The sequence below is a fragment of the Aspergillus uvarum genome (assembly GCF_003184745.1).
Source record: "Aspergillus uvarum CBS 121591 unplaced genomic scaffold BO82scaffold_48, whole genome shotgun sequence".
In the NCBI taxonomy this organism is placed as follows: Eukaryota; Fungi; Ascomycota; class Eurotiomycetes; order Eurotiales; family Aspergillaceae; genus Aspergillus; species Aspergillus uvarum.
In genome coordinates this window covers 178,323-190,492 of record NW_020291345.1, presented here as the reverse complement: position 1 = coordinate 190,492, position 12,170 = coordinate 178,323, and the positions used below count along the sequence as shown (strand labels likewise).

The following is a 12,170-nucleotide window of genomic DNA, read 5'->3' as shown; positions in this document are numbered from 1 at the left end:
ACAAATCCGAACGGTTGGCCATGCGACGCCAGGTTCAACCACAAAGTTCTCCATTAACTCGCTTGATTAGTCTGCGAACATCTATCGCATACTACGGGAGCCCTCGTCCAGAATTAATCGCGTTGGCCAACTGTGATGTGTTGGGCCGGTTTTCTGGAGGTGTCAGCAGATCATCAGCTCGGACAGGGCACGAATACCTACCCGCGTATCGCTCATAACTATCCAGGTAAAGGCCATCATCGCTGGTGGTCGCCGCGACGTGGGGATCTTTCTCGATCGCGTCAACCCACGCGCCCCATCGGCTACCCGCTTCTGGCTCTGGCCAGCCGCGATACGGCTTCAGCACGCGTCGGAGCCGGATGATCCACGGCGCAACCTGTACGTCGACGAAGGAAAGCTTGTCGCCCAGGAAGAACGGACCCTCGGTATGGGCCGCGCCAATCAGAGTATTGAACGAGTCGCGAAGTTCTTCTGCATGCGAGATCTGTTTCTCTTGATCCTGTGCTTGGAGAACGCGGTAAAAGGTAGGTACAATGTGGCGATTTACCTGTCTTGGTTAGGTGGAATGGTCTCATTTTGGACTTTTGCACATACATAATCAGCCCACAGTCGACAATGTGCTCGAAGTTTTGGGTCCCTGGGGGGCAGCAGCGGAGGGCCGGCGTTCAAGTCTTCCAACTAGAGGCGTGTCAGAAAGGGCCGGCGGGGTCTGAAGCCGACCACTTACGTATTCGAGCAGGACGGTGCTCTCGTGCGAACTCCAGTCCCCGTGGCGCAAGGCAGGAACCAGGCCCCTGGGGTTGACTTCAAGCAGAGATTGGGGCTTCTTGTAAGGGTCGACTTCGATATACTGGTACGGGATGCCCTTGAACTGCAGAGCGATCCATACGCGCTGGACAAAGGGACTGCAGAAGATGGTCAGCAACATGAGCCGGCGGGTTACAGCGAACCATCTCACCAAAAGCAACTACCAAACAATTTCAGATCGTTGTCTGCCGAGTGATCTGCAACGGTCTCAGCCGCGAACCCGGTAGCTTTGGTGTGGTACGACTTCTGTGGTTGGTTCTGGTTAGACATGGTTCGCGTCTGTAGACGACCGGCGTTAGAACGGAGATATGCTGATGGAGCGTGTACAATTGGCGGTTGAGCTTGAGCGATCAGACCCTTCCACAAACAAGGACTCGTCTGCCAGAAAGATCGAAGGAACATAGCGCAAGAGGAAAACTTATGGAGGAAAAAGAAGAAGGGGAAGCGGGGAAACGCGTGCGGTGGGCTTCTTCGTCCCGCCGCACCTGTGACGTAACCCCCATCAACACCACCGCCCACCGACAGTAGTGGAACATAGAGAACTAAATCGATGGAAAGGGCGTCTTGGAACTTACCGGGACAGCCTTCTTCCTTTCTTGCCTCGCCTCCTTCAACAGAAACCGCTGCACACTATTCTTCTTCACGCGATCACTTTCTTCCAATGTATGCCGATGCCCCCCACCAACCCCATCATTCTTCCCGTTCGCCCCGTTCCCATTCACCCGTTGGATGGTAAAGAACCGCTGCCCCTGCAAACCAGGATGCCCCTCAGGCAACAGCACATTTGAGTTCGGCGTGAGCATCCCAAATTGATGATTATAATTAAACCCGGAGACTCCCTCCATCCGCTCACCAGCAGTAGCAGCAGTAGTAGCAGCAGCAGCAGCAGCAGCAGCAGAAGCCGAACCGTCCCCCTCCCCAATCGACAAACCCTCCCCATCAACCCCCTCCCCCTCCCTCACCCGCCCATCACTCTCCCCCATCCCCGTCCCCGACTGAGGAAAATACTCAGTGATCTTGATCTTGACATCGCACAGATCCCGCTCGCGGGCCGTGCGCTTTCGCTTCTTCTTATTGGGGTCGGTGGACTTGGGCGTGCCCGGCGGGCGGCCCTTAAGCCGGCAGTCCCAGTAGTGCGAGACGAGGGGCTTGCGCTTGTAGTGCTGCGTCGAGCGGTGGGAGTAGACGTTGTCGATGTGCGGGAAGTAGGTGAGGAATCTGCTCGTCGGTCTTGGGGTTTAGTATAGTACGTAGATTTGGCGTTCGATTGGTAGATGCGCGGTGAAGAGGGGGGAGAGGGGGTCTTGGATGGGAAGAACGCACTGTTCCTCACTAAGGACGATCAGCTCATCTACATTGAAGAGGCGCGTGCGCCAGAGGTCGAGGTCGGGGGGAGAGAGAATGGTGCGGATGTCGAGGGGCTGGCACTGCGTGTGGAGTTGGGATTGGGGTTGGTGCGGAGTCGAGTTGGAGGGTCCGGGGGAGCAGTGGGAGTCACCTGCTGGAGGAATGGTCTGTCGGTGCGTGGTATGCTGTTGGTGGTTGTGATGGAAGTTTGGGTTGGGAGAGGTGAATTGGTGGGTTTGTTGATGATGCTGTGGATGTTGTGATGCAGCTAGGGTGGATGCGTCTGCGGCGACAGAGGGAAGGGAAGGTGCGAGGTAGGTTGGATGTGGAGTGGAGCGTTGTAGATTACCGGACGAGATGCAGAGGGAATTGTCCATAATGATAAAGCAGCCAGCTCGTATGTTATACTGTATAGATAGTGGATGCGATTTAGATGGATGGACAGGCGAAGAACGCTGCTTTAATCGGGGCGGGGAGGAAAAGAGGCTGGGGTTTGAAGCGGCGGGCGGTGAGTGGAGCACCGCCCCCGCTTCTTTATTGGTGTCGATCCCGCCTTTAAGTTGCCAGTCGTAGCATACCACACGAATCGGGAAACGCTTCACTTTGCCCCGAGTCACTGCTACATTCCACGGTGCAGATCGCCAAATTTTAATGTTTATTGAGCTCCCCAAAAGAGCATCATGTGGCTTCGCAACCCCAAAAAATGAATCCGTCACTGCTGTAGTCCGTCTAACAGTGTCGAGGTCTAAAGTCTCCTCCTTGTACCTCGCGTCCCCAAATACAACCTCTCATCATGACAGTGAGACCGACCTCATGATAGTGCCACCACGGACACCTCACAGCAAGCACCAAGCAATCAAGTCTGCCCGCTCACCCCCGGAAGCAAATTCTCACTCTCCCACAGATCAAGATCGAACAACAGCCCCGACCGTGCCCAGTCCCCTTCGGACCACAAGGGCTCAGCCCAGGGATCATAACCCACCGCGTCTGGTATTCCCCGCAGTACTGGAACCACATCCTCAGCCCCATCCTCTCTCGCCAAATATGCCAGCTCATTCGCCATCAACCCCGCAAACTCTTTCGATGGTAGCCAACGACACGCGACTAACTTCAGTAACCGGATCGCGCGGAGCGCCCACACCCACGCAGTACTCATCTGGTAAAGGCCGTGCATGATGTACAGGAAGTGCTTCTTTGCTCGGGTCTTCACGCCGGGACTCGGGAGGGTCCAATTGCACAGGTGAATGAGGCCTGCGGTGAGGCAGGGGTGAATGATGGAGATGGTGGCGGTTCTCTTTGGGGAGCGTTGCATCAGCTATTCATTCTTGTTGTGGGTGGACTGGACTGAAGGACATGGCAGCCAGCTTACCAGGGCATAATGCCTTTCAACTTCTTTCAATATCGCCGTCAATGCTTCGGCGGATCGGGTGCATTCTTCGAGATGCGAGGAATCGGCGCCCTTTTGATCATCGGTCTGTGGGGAGGTTGCCTGTCGTGAGATGAACGGACGATGGAGGAGGATGTTCAGGCCGTGGTAATGGATACTGCTCGCCCATTAGTTTCGAAAAGAGTCTTCATACAGTGGAAATGAAGGGACGTACTGGAGGTAATAGATATGCACGGCCAAGGGACCACCCAAGCCAGAGGACGGGAGTCGAATGACACTTGGGATCCGATCGTAGAACGCCGATAGCGCTATCGAGGCCTTCAAGACGATATCCGCTTTGTTCTCTCGTGTGATCTTCGGGCTGAGTGAGTAGCTATCGAGACATGAGCTGTATTCCACATGGATTTCGTTCTCCGTCTTGACGGCTCACATTTCGTCCAAGGGACCAGTGACCAGCCTGAGCATTTCGCATATATACCGGAAATTTGTGATGGAGTAGCCGATAGGCAGATGCTGAGCTGTTGATGGCTTCAAGGATTCTTCCAGGCCCTTGAATTCGACAACAGGTAAGATGGTGGGTAAAGGGGCGTGAATGTCCCGGTCGATGCATGCGCTCGGCCGACCTAACGCAAGGCTGTAAAACCTGCTCGCTTTGAGTCAGTGCAACGCCAAAGATAAAACGGCTCAATAAAGCAATTCAGTTGACAATTGACTGAAGACAGCTCACTTCTCAATCAAATAGCACCCCCACCAAGCAACCGACCGAATCTCCGCATCTTCGGCCGTAAGACGACCAGATTCCACCCACGGACGAGAATCCGTGTGAAGACCCAAGGTATATGCCATTCGCACAGCCATTCCTAAGAGCCATCAGTGGGATTCAACACAGTCAGGATTAGAGGCCAGCCCACCAATATACGTCCACCCAGCCGGCTCGATATCCAACGCCAACTCCGCCACCGAGATCAACACAGCGGCTACCACCGTCGCCACCCGGGGCGCCTCAATCTCTTCAAAGATAAGCTGCTTTGCCTCAGCAGCAAAGGTAATTCCCGCCGTATACTTGCCGAAATCGTGAGAAAGCGTGGGCTCATCCGAGTAACGCGCCGCCACCGCCAGCATCGCATACAGCAGGGTCGGGGTACAGTAATCATTATCCCGGCGTTCATAGCTCCGACGCCAGGCGCTTTCATGCAACAGATACTGCCAGGGATTCTGCCACCGCCAGAAGAGATCTAACAGCGTCTTCTGGATCGCGGGGTCTACGTCGATCTCCCCGACGCCGGGCCGCTGCGTTCGATCGGCGGAGAACTTCAGCAGGTGGTCGTGGCACCGTTCATCGAGCTGCTCGGACACCAAGGCGAGATTGCTGCGCGAGTCGAAGAAGCGCAGTTCCTCGCCTTCCCCGAGACTCAACCCGCCGCAGAGGTCGACGAGTTCCTGGACCGAGTCTTGCGGGATGGAGCCGTTGGGCGAATGATGGTTTTGTGGTTGAAGTGGAGCGGAGGCCCGGGAGGGCGTTTCTCGTCCTTCGTACTGTGCGACTTGTCGTTCTAGGCTTTCTATGCGCGAAAGTAAGGATTGGATGTAGCGCTTGCTTGGTGGTCTGCCAGTTTTGTCAGACGTTGTTTGCTACATCGATGATTGAATATGGTGGGTGATGATGTACTTGCGCTTTTCCTCGGAGTGTAGGTATTCGCAGGATTCCGTAAGTCTAGCGCATCTAGAACACGATGGCTTCGCTCCATCGCACTAGGAATCGTTTAGGGATCTTCCGTAGTCGGACAATGGCGATACTGACTTTGACACGTCTCTTTCGACATGCTTGACATGCTATTGATACGCGCTGACGGGAGGTCATCATGCATGCGCTCTGATCTAACTAGTGGATGCGACGAAAATTCGCAAAATGAAATGCCATTGATCCCCCGTTCGGTGGGTAGACGTCGTCACATAGGTAACATTCAGTGATTGCAGTGCAGTGGTCTGTCTGACGATGTGCCACAGTGGGGTAAAGCCAGCGGGAAGCTGCGGTTGAGATTCCCACGGATGGCGGATGATGCCCTTCCGCTCTTCTCTCAAACCTTACTGATGATCCACCCCGACCCAATCTTCCTCAATCCTCAGTAAACCCTCTCCACCACCCATCCCAGCTTTCCATCCCGTCGCGCCTCACGCTCCTCAAAAAAGGGCTTGAACACCGAAGCAACCACCGTATCCGCGTCGAATTTCGGCTGATATCCTTCAGTGCCCGGGCTCACTACCCGCCCCGAAATCAGCGGCATCCCCACCAGGATCTTGGCTTTATCCGGCAAAGCCGCGGCGAACAGGCGACTGAGTGTCTGCGACGCCGCCTTCACGGAGGATAGCGAGGCGAAGATCGGCTGCGGCTCCTTGTCCAGAATGCCACCCGTAACAAGAAAGAGCGGCCATTCGCCCTGGGCCACGCGATCGACCCGGGCGCGGTTGCACTCCGCGAACCACTGACCGGCCACCAACGTACCGACAGCGGAGACTTTGAAGTCTTCTTGCAGCTCCTCTGGTGACGTGGTAGTAATATCCGTGACGGTGACGCGGGCCGCGTTGTAGCACAGGACGTCCAACGGGCCTCCGAGCTCCTGGAGGCACCACTCGAGCGCTGCCTTCAGGCTTGATGGTTCGCCAGCATCGGCCGTGCGGTAGAGAACTTTGGCTGAGGGGGTTTTCTGCGCTTCGCGCACTTCCGAGGCGATGGCTGACAGGCTCTGCTCGGAGCGGGATACTAGGGCAATGTTCCACCCTAGGCTTGCTAGCCAGAGGGCCAGGGACTTGGACATGAGGGAGCCAACGCCCACGATGATGATGTTGCGGTTTTCGCTGATGGTCATATTGGTGCTGGGCAAAAGGTAGAATCTGAGCTTGTAGTTTGGCTCCTGTGAAACAAGATTGTCTGGTGCAGTGTTCGATGAATGTGTTCCTGAGTGAGGTTCAGAAAACGAAGGGTTGGGAGGCCCGAGTCTCTCTATATACTCCGGTGCGGACACTTCTATCCGCGGTCTGGTGAGCAAATATTCAAAATCCCCTGTCTATGGTCGGGAACTTTTGTCATCAAGAATATTGATAACTATCCTTCCGGTGAGTTGTGCTTCGTAATCTCAAGATCCACAATGATCATGACTTATCCTCAAACAAACCAATGGAACACAGATGACCGAGAGCGCGGAAGAGCATTACCCGGGCCAGCAAATTCCGCGTCCCCCGGACCCGAGGCCCAAGATCCTCAAGATCCAAGACTTAGATAAACTTCGTAGCAGCCTCTCATATTCTAGTATCAATTCAGTAAGTTCTTTCCTTTCACAACATGGCCTTCCTACATTTAGTCCTCTTCCGATTCAAACCCGAGATCCCTCGAGGCCGTCGGCAAGCCGTAAGACTTCTATGGACCCACCCATGACCTCTTCTAACACATGCCAGATTCTCCACGAGTTCAAGGGTCTTCCTCAAAAGTGCAAGGATCAGTCGGGAAGATTGTATATCCGGAGTATACGAGGCGGGGTGGAATGTACCCCAGGAGTGTCTTCAGTATGGTGCCATTGTGTCCAGTGTCGCATTCACACCGGTACTAATATCTGTTGTAGGATACCAGCCACGTCTTCATCGTCGAGTTTGGCTCTCTGCAGGACCGCGAATTCTATAAGAATGTGGATACTATTCATGCTGAGTTTGCTTCGCGAATCATTCCGCTCGTGAGCTTGACGACTATGGCCGTGTTTGAGGAAAGCGACTTCGCTGATTTATAGAACATTTTGAAAATCTGCAAGGAAATGGATTGGAACCATTGAAAATGATATATGAGTCGTGAAAAATAAGATATTCGAGGGGGCGAATATGAAGCTAGTGAGATGTGCTGAAGCTGAAGGGCGAACTGCAGCATACTACGTTGACAGGCATACTGTACAGTTCGTAGAAGCGGTCGCTGTTATGCTATCGCTACCGATAACAAGATTCTTGTGATCTATCAAGCCGTAGCCAATCAAGTGATCCCGAACACAAAATCCCGGCTAGTCATGCAGGATCGAGATGATCAGTGCCCAAGGCCGCGCTCTTCAATTCCTCGAATTTGGCTTCGGGCAGGTTGAGCGTCGCACGGAGGGCCTTGATCTCCCAAATTATAACTGCTTCCTGCCAGATGGTTGCGTCCTCGTCGAAGTCTGCCAGAGCTGTTTCAGCCTGAGTAATCCAGTCCGGGATCAGTTCAAGGACATTTTTCTTGATGTCATGTTTCGTCTTGAACTCTGACAACGCGTCGCAGGCTTCGAGATCGTTCTTAGGAATGTTCTTGCCATACTGGCTGACAATACGATGGAGTTTTGATTTGATCTGTAGCTGGCAAAAGACATGGATTATCGAGTTATCGTAGACCATGCCATGCCTGTATGTGTGGGAGTTACCCTGCATCCAACCAAAAGCAAGTTTTGGAAGTTTCAGTTCGACCTATGTGGGAGGCAGGGCCGAGGAGCGAAGTACTGAGAAAGTAGATCAGCAGAGACCGGGCAGTAACAAATCTGAAAATGGATGTCCCCTCAGTCACATCATAGTTGGGGTAATCTGAGGCAACCGTGATTTGTTCGGGCGCCCAAAAGAGGGGTTCATCTCATTGATTTGGGCAACATCAGTGGCTGCAGCGATGACCCTGCGGGAGAATCAAAACGCGGCGACTTAATTATCTACCACTTGCTCATTAGAATGACTGTATGTGGATTCTCTGGTCATACAAAAATGGACGAATATGATCGAGGACGGCTGTTCTTAGTCTACAGCAAGGGACTGAGACCCGAGAACCTGCGACTCGGTAGTCTTTGTCTTGACCCCGCAAGCCCTGTGGGTGATTCACGAAAAACATGCCGATGTGCAATCAAGTGAGTGCCAATCTTTTGTGGTTGAGACTGAATCGGGCCAAGCGCAGAGTTGATTCGTGATAGGGACGCGGAACTGTCGCCATGGATAAGCAGCTCTGGTGATGAGATCAACTGCACCTTGAATCTGAGTGCTTCACGTGAATGGCTTGCGGGCGCGAACAGCCTCGATATTATTACTCAGGGGACTGGTGAGGATAGCAATATTGAGGTCCGACTCGAGGGACAGCAGAGTCGACGAGTAACGATTCAAAGGTAAAACAATACCCGCAAACAATTCCTCTGTGTATTGACATCCTCGACCCAATCAGACCAGAGTTGTTCCTCGAACAAGTAATCCTACCGTCAGCAGAGGCAAAGCGATGGCTCGCTACGCAATTGACGGTCTCGCGCACTATGCACTACCTCAGCCGCGCCATACTTGGCACTGCTCGTCAACCCCAGATATGGTTGTTGACGGGGCTTCAGTACATCAGACAGGCTCGTATAGAGGCTGGTTGGTTGCATTCGCCTCATGTATTAACGGGAATTCCTGGGCCAACTCTGGATCCCACGGTGGCTGCACTGACCGGTTTATCCGATGCAGGTGACCAGGAGCTGCACATGGGCATCGAGACAGGAAGATCGACAGGTGACGACCTCGAGGACAAGATCTGGGCCGCCCAGTTCATGGAATTGAAAGTGAAATATCGTCCTCGCGAGTCGACTACTGCCAAAGTCCCGGAAGAGATTCAACTGCATCGGTTCAGTCCGCTGGGTGGAATGGGGTTTCAAGGCCATGAACATGTCCCGAGCCAGGAGATTGCAACAATCGAAGGTCTGTCGGTGCAATATGGATATGATGGGCAGAATGGAGATGGAGCATTTTTTGGAATGGAATGCGAGGATTGTATACTTTATGAAGAACTATTAGAACAGGTGGAGAGTCGGAAGGGGGGCCGATGAAAGCAACATTTATGTGCGCCGCTGTGGCTACGGACTGGTTAGTCTTCTAGTGATAGTACAATCAGTGATTATGTTGTACCGAGGCGCAATAATGGTAGGTGTGTGTTTCGTACTGTAGAATCAATTCTATGTCCTGTTCCATTTACTTTTTTCTTTTTCTGCAATCTCATTTGAATGGCCTTATGGCCCCTGACAACCCTTGGATTCAGATTGCCTCATCATTGTGTTGCTTTCAATGTATACTGAAGCTAGTATCTGCTTCTACTCGGGAGACCGTCTGCGCATCATGCCTTGTCAACGAAATCGAAAAGAAACAAAGATCAGAAAGTTCAGAAAAATGCTGGCCGTAGCAGAGACCTGGATTTAAAATGTAATGAACATATGGTGCCCTACCAAGGCTGTCTGGTAGCCTCCAAGCCTGGTTCGACTCGAGAAGGTTCAAATACCTGCCATCCACCCGTGGTCTCTCAATCTCAAATATTACCGCCTCTTCTCTATTTCGACAAGCTACTTGGTACATCGCGTTTGTAAGACACTAGCTAAATGAATCGTTATACTATCGAGGTGGAGAACTGGCGTGGGGCCAACACGAACTATGCAGTCATGATGGACACCCCAGTGTTCACCGGTGACCAGGAACCGTGGCTGAATGTTTGGTATACTATGTTCGACCCCTTCCATGGAAGTTTCGAAGTTAACACTGGCGACAACTTCTATGTCTGTAAGTTGCCATCTGTGCCTCTCCGAGGTGTATGTATGAGCTGACAAGAGCTGTACAGGGGTAGGGACTGTGCCTACTTCGCCTGCCCTAGGTGTAGTAGTTTCTAGTGGCATGAGCCTGCTCGCCCGGCTGGGCTCCGAAGGCGTACCCGGGAGTATGTTACCCAAGGACCTGTGGATAGCTATCTCACAACAAAAAGTCGAACGACATCAGAGAGCAGAAGGAAAATATATAAAAACCAAGTTCCCTCGCTTCGCAAATAGGCACCTTTGAGATGCAGTTTATCGAATCATTCCCAACCATTCAAGAGATTGTACCCTCTGCGACGACGGGGTTCGTACGGAGTCAAAACTGGCACGGACTTTAATATGCCTAACAACAATTACCTTGTTGGTCTCGCGAAGGTCAACCACAGGGGACAGGTTTCTCCAGTCGGATCGGTAAGCACACGTCCGCCAATTCATTGTCTATAGACTGATGGGCTCTTCCCCATGACAAGGTTGCTCCAGACAATGATCAGAGCATTCAAGTCACTCCTAAGATGAGATTCTTCGTTACGGAGAGCCAGCAGGTGCCTGGCGATAATTGTCGACCGGGCTGCTATGGAGAGAGATGGTGCTGTCGTGGACTTTAGCAGTGGCGAGGGCGCGGGGAGATTCTATGCTACTGTGACCCAGGGCGAGGATAACGGATCCACTGTGAAGTACTACGACTCTTTCGACTAGATGGGAAGGTAAGTCCTCTGTTCGGTACGTGGATGAATGTCAGTCATGCAGCCCAGGATGAGATACGGTTCTCGTCAAGCATAACATACGTGGGCAGATAGTGCAATTATGTAGATCGCGAGCTTCTGGGATAATTGTCCACGGCATAACACTCTCTATCTGACATTGTGTCTCCAAGCTATGCGTCCCTCGCTTCGGAGTACTTGGTGGCTGGTTGTAACTCTCCTTGATGTATACATGTTGAGTTATCTTGAAGATTCAAGCTTGGTTGAACTCTAATCCTGCGAACGATGCATCTGCCATGGCCGTTGAGGTCAGAATATCTCTTCTATTATCATGCTAAAATGCGGTAATGTCCAGCTCAGTCCAAACTATCAGACCCGAAGAGATGTGGTGTAAAGATGGCTTTGAACCGAGCAAATGCCAATGTACCAACTCAAAAGGAAGGCTCCCTACACCTAGTCCCATTGCTCACCCCACCCGAGCCTTCTATTCGTGCAGCACAACAAACCGGAAAGCAATCCTCCTGAAGCCTTTCTTCGCACACCGTAGTTCTCCTACACGTTATCTGAAGCCCCGGCCGCCCTCCCTCAAAAGCTGTTTACTCCCTTCAAACCGCAACCTTCCAAATCCCATGTCGGCCCACAATAGGCGGAGGCATTGAAGACCTCCGCCTTTCCTATTTTCACGTGACCTTCAAGAGATTGCCCCTGGTCCATCAACAAACACTGCGTGTCACATGCTCTGTTGCTATTTTCATCTTTCGAAACATAATGGCGAATTGCTGACTCGATGATATGCCGGGAGGCGGAAGTATCACAATTGCCGCCCGGAGCATGGTACTCATACCGCCAGCCATCGATTTCGCCCGAGACGAGAGAGCAATCACCCCGATGGGAGGCTGCCCAAGCCACCCATGCGACGGCGACCGCGGTTGTGAATAGGAGTACTCTTTTGAAAATGCCCCGGGTTCGGAAGATCTTGTTGGAGCCACTCGTGCTGACAGTCTCCGGCTCACGGGTGGTTGACGAGGTAGTATCAAAACCCGGGGAAGATTGCTTTGCTGTCTCGACAGAAGGTTTTGTACGGGCGATCACGGGATCGCTGGCCGTTGATGAGTTGGTCATCGGTAAACGAAGATGGCCTATGATGGAGGGCCGAATTGCGTTGAGAAGAATAGACTTCAAGTCAAGTTCGCAGGCGCTCTAAGATGAATTAACCCGACAGAGGGAAGGAGAAGGTCAATTGCAGAGTAAAAAGGCAGATAAACAATGCTTAAATGTAAGTTGGCCGGAAATCTACCGGGCTGGGAATAATGACAATTGAGGAACAGCGAGCAAGTA

General features: G+C 52.5%; 7 protein-coding genes across 7 annotated transcripts; 3 read left to right on the top strand and 4 right to left on the bottom strand.

Annotated features, from left to right (window-relative positions):
• Positions 1-91: 91 nt before the first annotated feature.
• On the bottom strand, positions 92-2,531 carry BO82DRAFT_376579 (glutathione S-transferase family protein; the record flags this gene model as incomplete). Its single annotated transcript, XM_025637534.1, has 7 exons — positions 92-547; positions 595-678; positions 728-905; positions 959-1,224; positions 1,383-1,642; positions 1,739-2,025; positions 2,131-2,531. 7 exons carry the CDS (start codon positions 2,529-2,531, stop codon positions 92-94), a joined length of 1,932 nt encoding a protein of 643 aa, XP_025489456.1.
• Positions 2,532-3,010: 479 nt separating this feature from the next.
• BO82DRAFT_289237 (Zn(II)2Cys6 transcription factor) lies at positions 3,011-5,402 on the bottom strand (the record flags this gene model as incomplete). Its single annotated transcript, XM_025631641.1, has 8 exons — positions 3,011-3,448; positions 3,524-3,698; positions 3,756-3,914; positions 3,972-4,184; positions 4,269-4,401; positions 4,453-5,147; positions 5,211-5,293; positions 5,343-5,402. 8 exons carry the CDS (start codon positions 5,400-5,402, stop codon positions 3,011-3,013), a joined length of 1,956 nt encoding a protein of 651 aa, XP_025489455.1.
• BO82DRAFT_137118 (NAD(P)-binding protein) lies at positions 5,337-6,568 on the bottom strand. Its single transcript, XM_025630034.1, has one exon. It carries the CDS (start codon positions 6,406-6,408, stop codon positions 5,665-5,667), a length of 744 nt encoding a protein of 247 aa, XP_025489454.1. The 5' UTR covers positions 6,409-6,568; the 3' UTR covers positions 5,337-5,664.
• Positions 6,569-6,641: 73 nt separating this feature from the next.
• Positions 6,642-7,404, top strand: BO82DRAFT_356627 (Dabb family protein). Its single transcript, XM_025635783.1, has 3 exons — positions 6,642-6,947; positions 6,995-7,102; positions 7,159-7,404. The coding sequence occupies exons 1-3, from the start codon at positions 6,882-6,884 to the stop codon at positions 7,318-7,320; spliced, it is 336 nt and encodes a 111-aa protein (XP_025489453.1). The 5' UTR covers positions 6,642-6,881; the 3' UTR covers positions 7,321-7,404.
• An 821-nt stretch (positions 7,405-8,225) lies between these two features.
• On the top strand, positions 8,226-9,368 carry BO82DRAFT_137105 (uncharacterized protein). The gene is made up of 4 exons (XM_025630033.1): positions 8,226-8,439; positions 8,503-8,691; positions 8,748-8,952; positions 9,023-9,368. The coding sequence occupies exons 1-4, from the start codon at positions 8,267-8,269 to the stop codon at positions 9,113-9,115; spliced, it is 660 nt and encodes a 219-aa protein (XP_025489452.1). The 5' UTR covers positions 8,226-8,266; the 3' UTR covers positions 9,116-9,368.
• Positions 9,369-9,924: 556 nt separating this feature from the next.
• On the top strand, positions 9,925-10,827 carry BO82DRAFT_376577 (uncharacterized protein; the record flags this gene model as incomplete). Its single annotated transcript, XM_025637533.1, has 5 exons — positions 9,925-10,102; positions 10,161-10,256; positions 10,448-10,542; positions 10,602-10,673; positions 10,711-10,827. 5 exons carry the CDS (start codon positions 9,925-9,927, stop codon positions 10,825-10,827), a joined length of 558 nt encoding a protein of 185 aa, XP_025489451.1.
• Positions 10,828-11,239: 412 nt separating this feature from the next.
• Positions 11,240-12,113, bottom strand: BO82DRAFT_356626 (uncharacterized protein). The gene has a single exon (XM_025635782.1). The coding sequence runs from the start codon at positions 11,952-11,954 to the stop codon at positions 11,418-11,420; it is 537 nt and encodes a 178-aa protein (XP_025489450.1). The 5' UTR covers positions 11,955-12,113; the 3' UTR covers positions 11,240-11,417.
• Between the last annotated feature and the right edge of the window lie 57 nt (positions 12,114-12,170).

Excerpts from the sequence above, each read along its gene's own strand:
- BO82DRAFT_137118 (XM_025630034.1), bottom strand. The coding sequence starts at position 6,408 with ATGACCATCAGCGAAAACCGCAACATCATCATCGTGGGCGTTGGCTCC.
- BO82DRAFT_356627 (XM_025635783.1), top strand. The coding sequence starts at position 6,882 with ATGGCCTTCCTACATTTAGTCCTCTTCCGATTCAAACCCGAGATCCCT. Across the intron at positions 6,948-6,994 it reads CTCGAGGCCGTCGGCAAGCC|ATTCTCCACGAGTTCAAGGG; the intron begins GTAAGACTTCTA and ends AACACATGCCAG. Across the intron at positions 7,103-7,158 it reads GTACCCCAGGAGTGTCTTCA|GATACCAGCCACGTCTTCAT; the intron begins GTATGGTGCCAT and ends TATCTGTTGTAG.
- BO82DRAFT_137105 (XM_025630033.1), top strand. The coding sequence starts at position 8,267 with ATGACTGTATGTGGATTCTCTGGTCATACAAAAATGGACGAATATGAT. Across the intron at positions 8,692-8,747 it reads CGACGAGTAACGATTCAAAG|ACCAGAGTTGTTCCTCGAAC; the intron begins GTAAAACAATAC and ends CGACCCAATCAG. Across the intron at positions 8,953-9,022 it reads GTTGGTTGCATTCGCCTCAT|GTGACCAGGAGCTGCACATG; the intron begins GTATTAACGGGA and ends TATCCGATGCAG.
- BO82DRAFT_356626 (XM_025635782.1), bottom strand. The coding sequence starts at position 11,954 with ATGACCAACTCATCAACGGCCAGCGATCCCGTGATCGCCCGTACAAAA.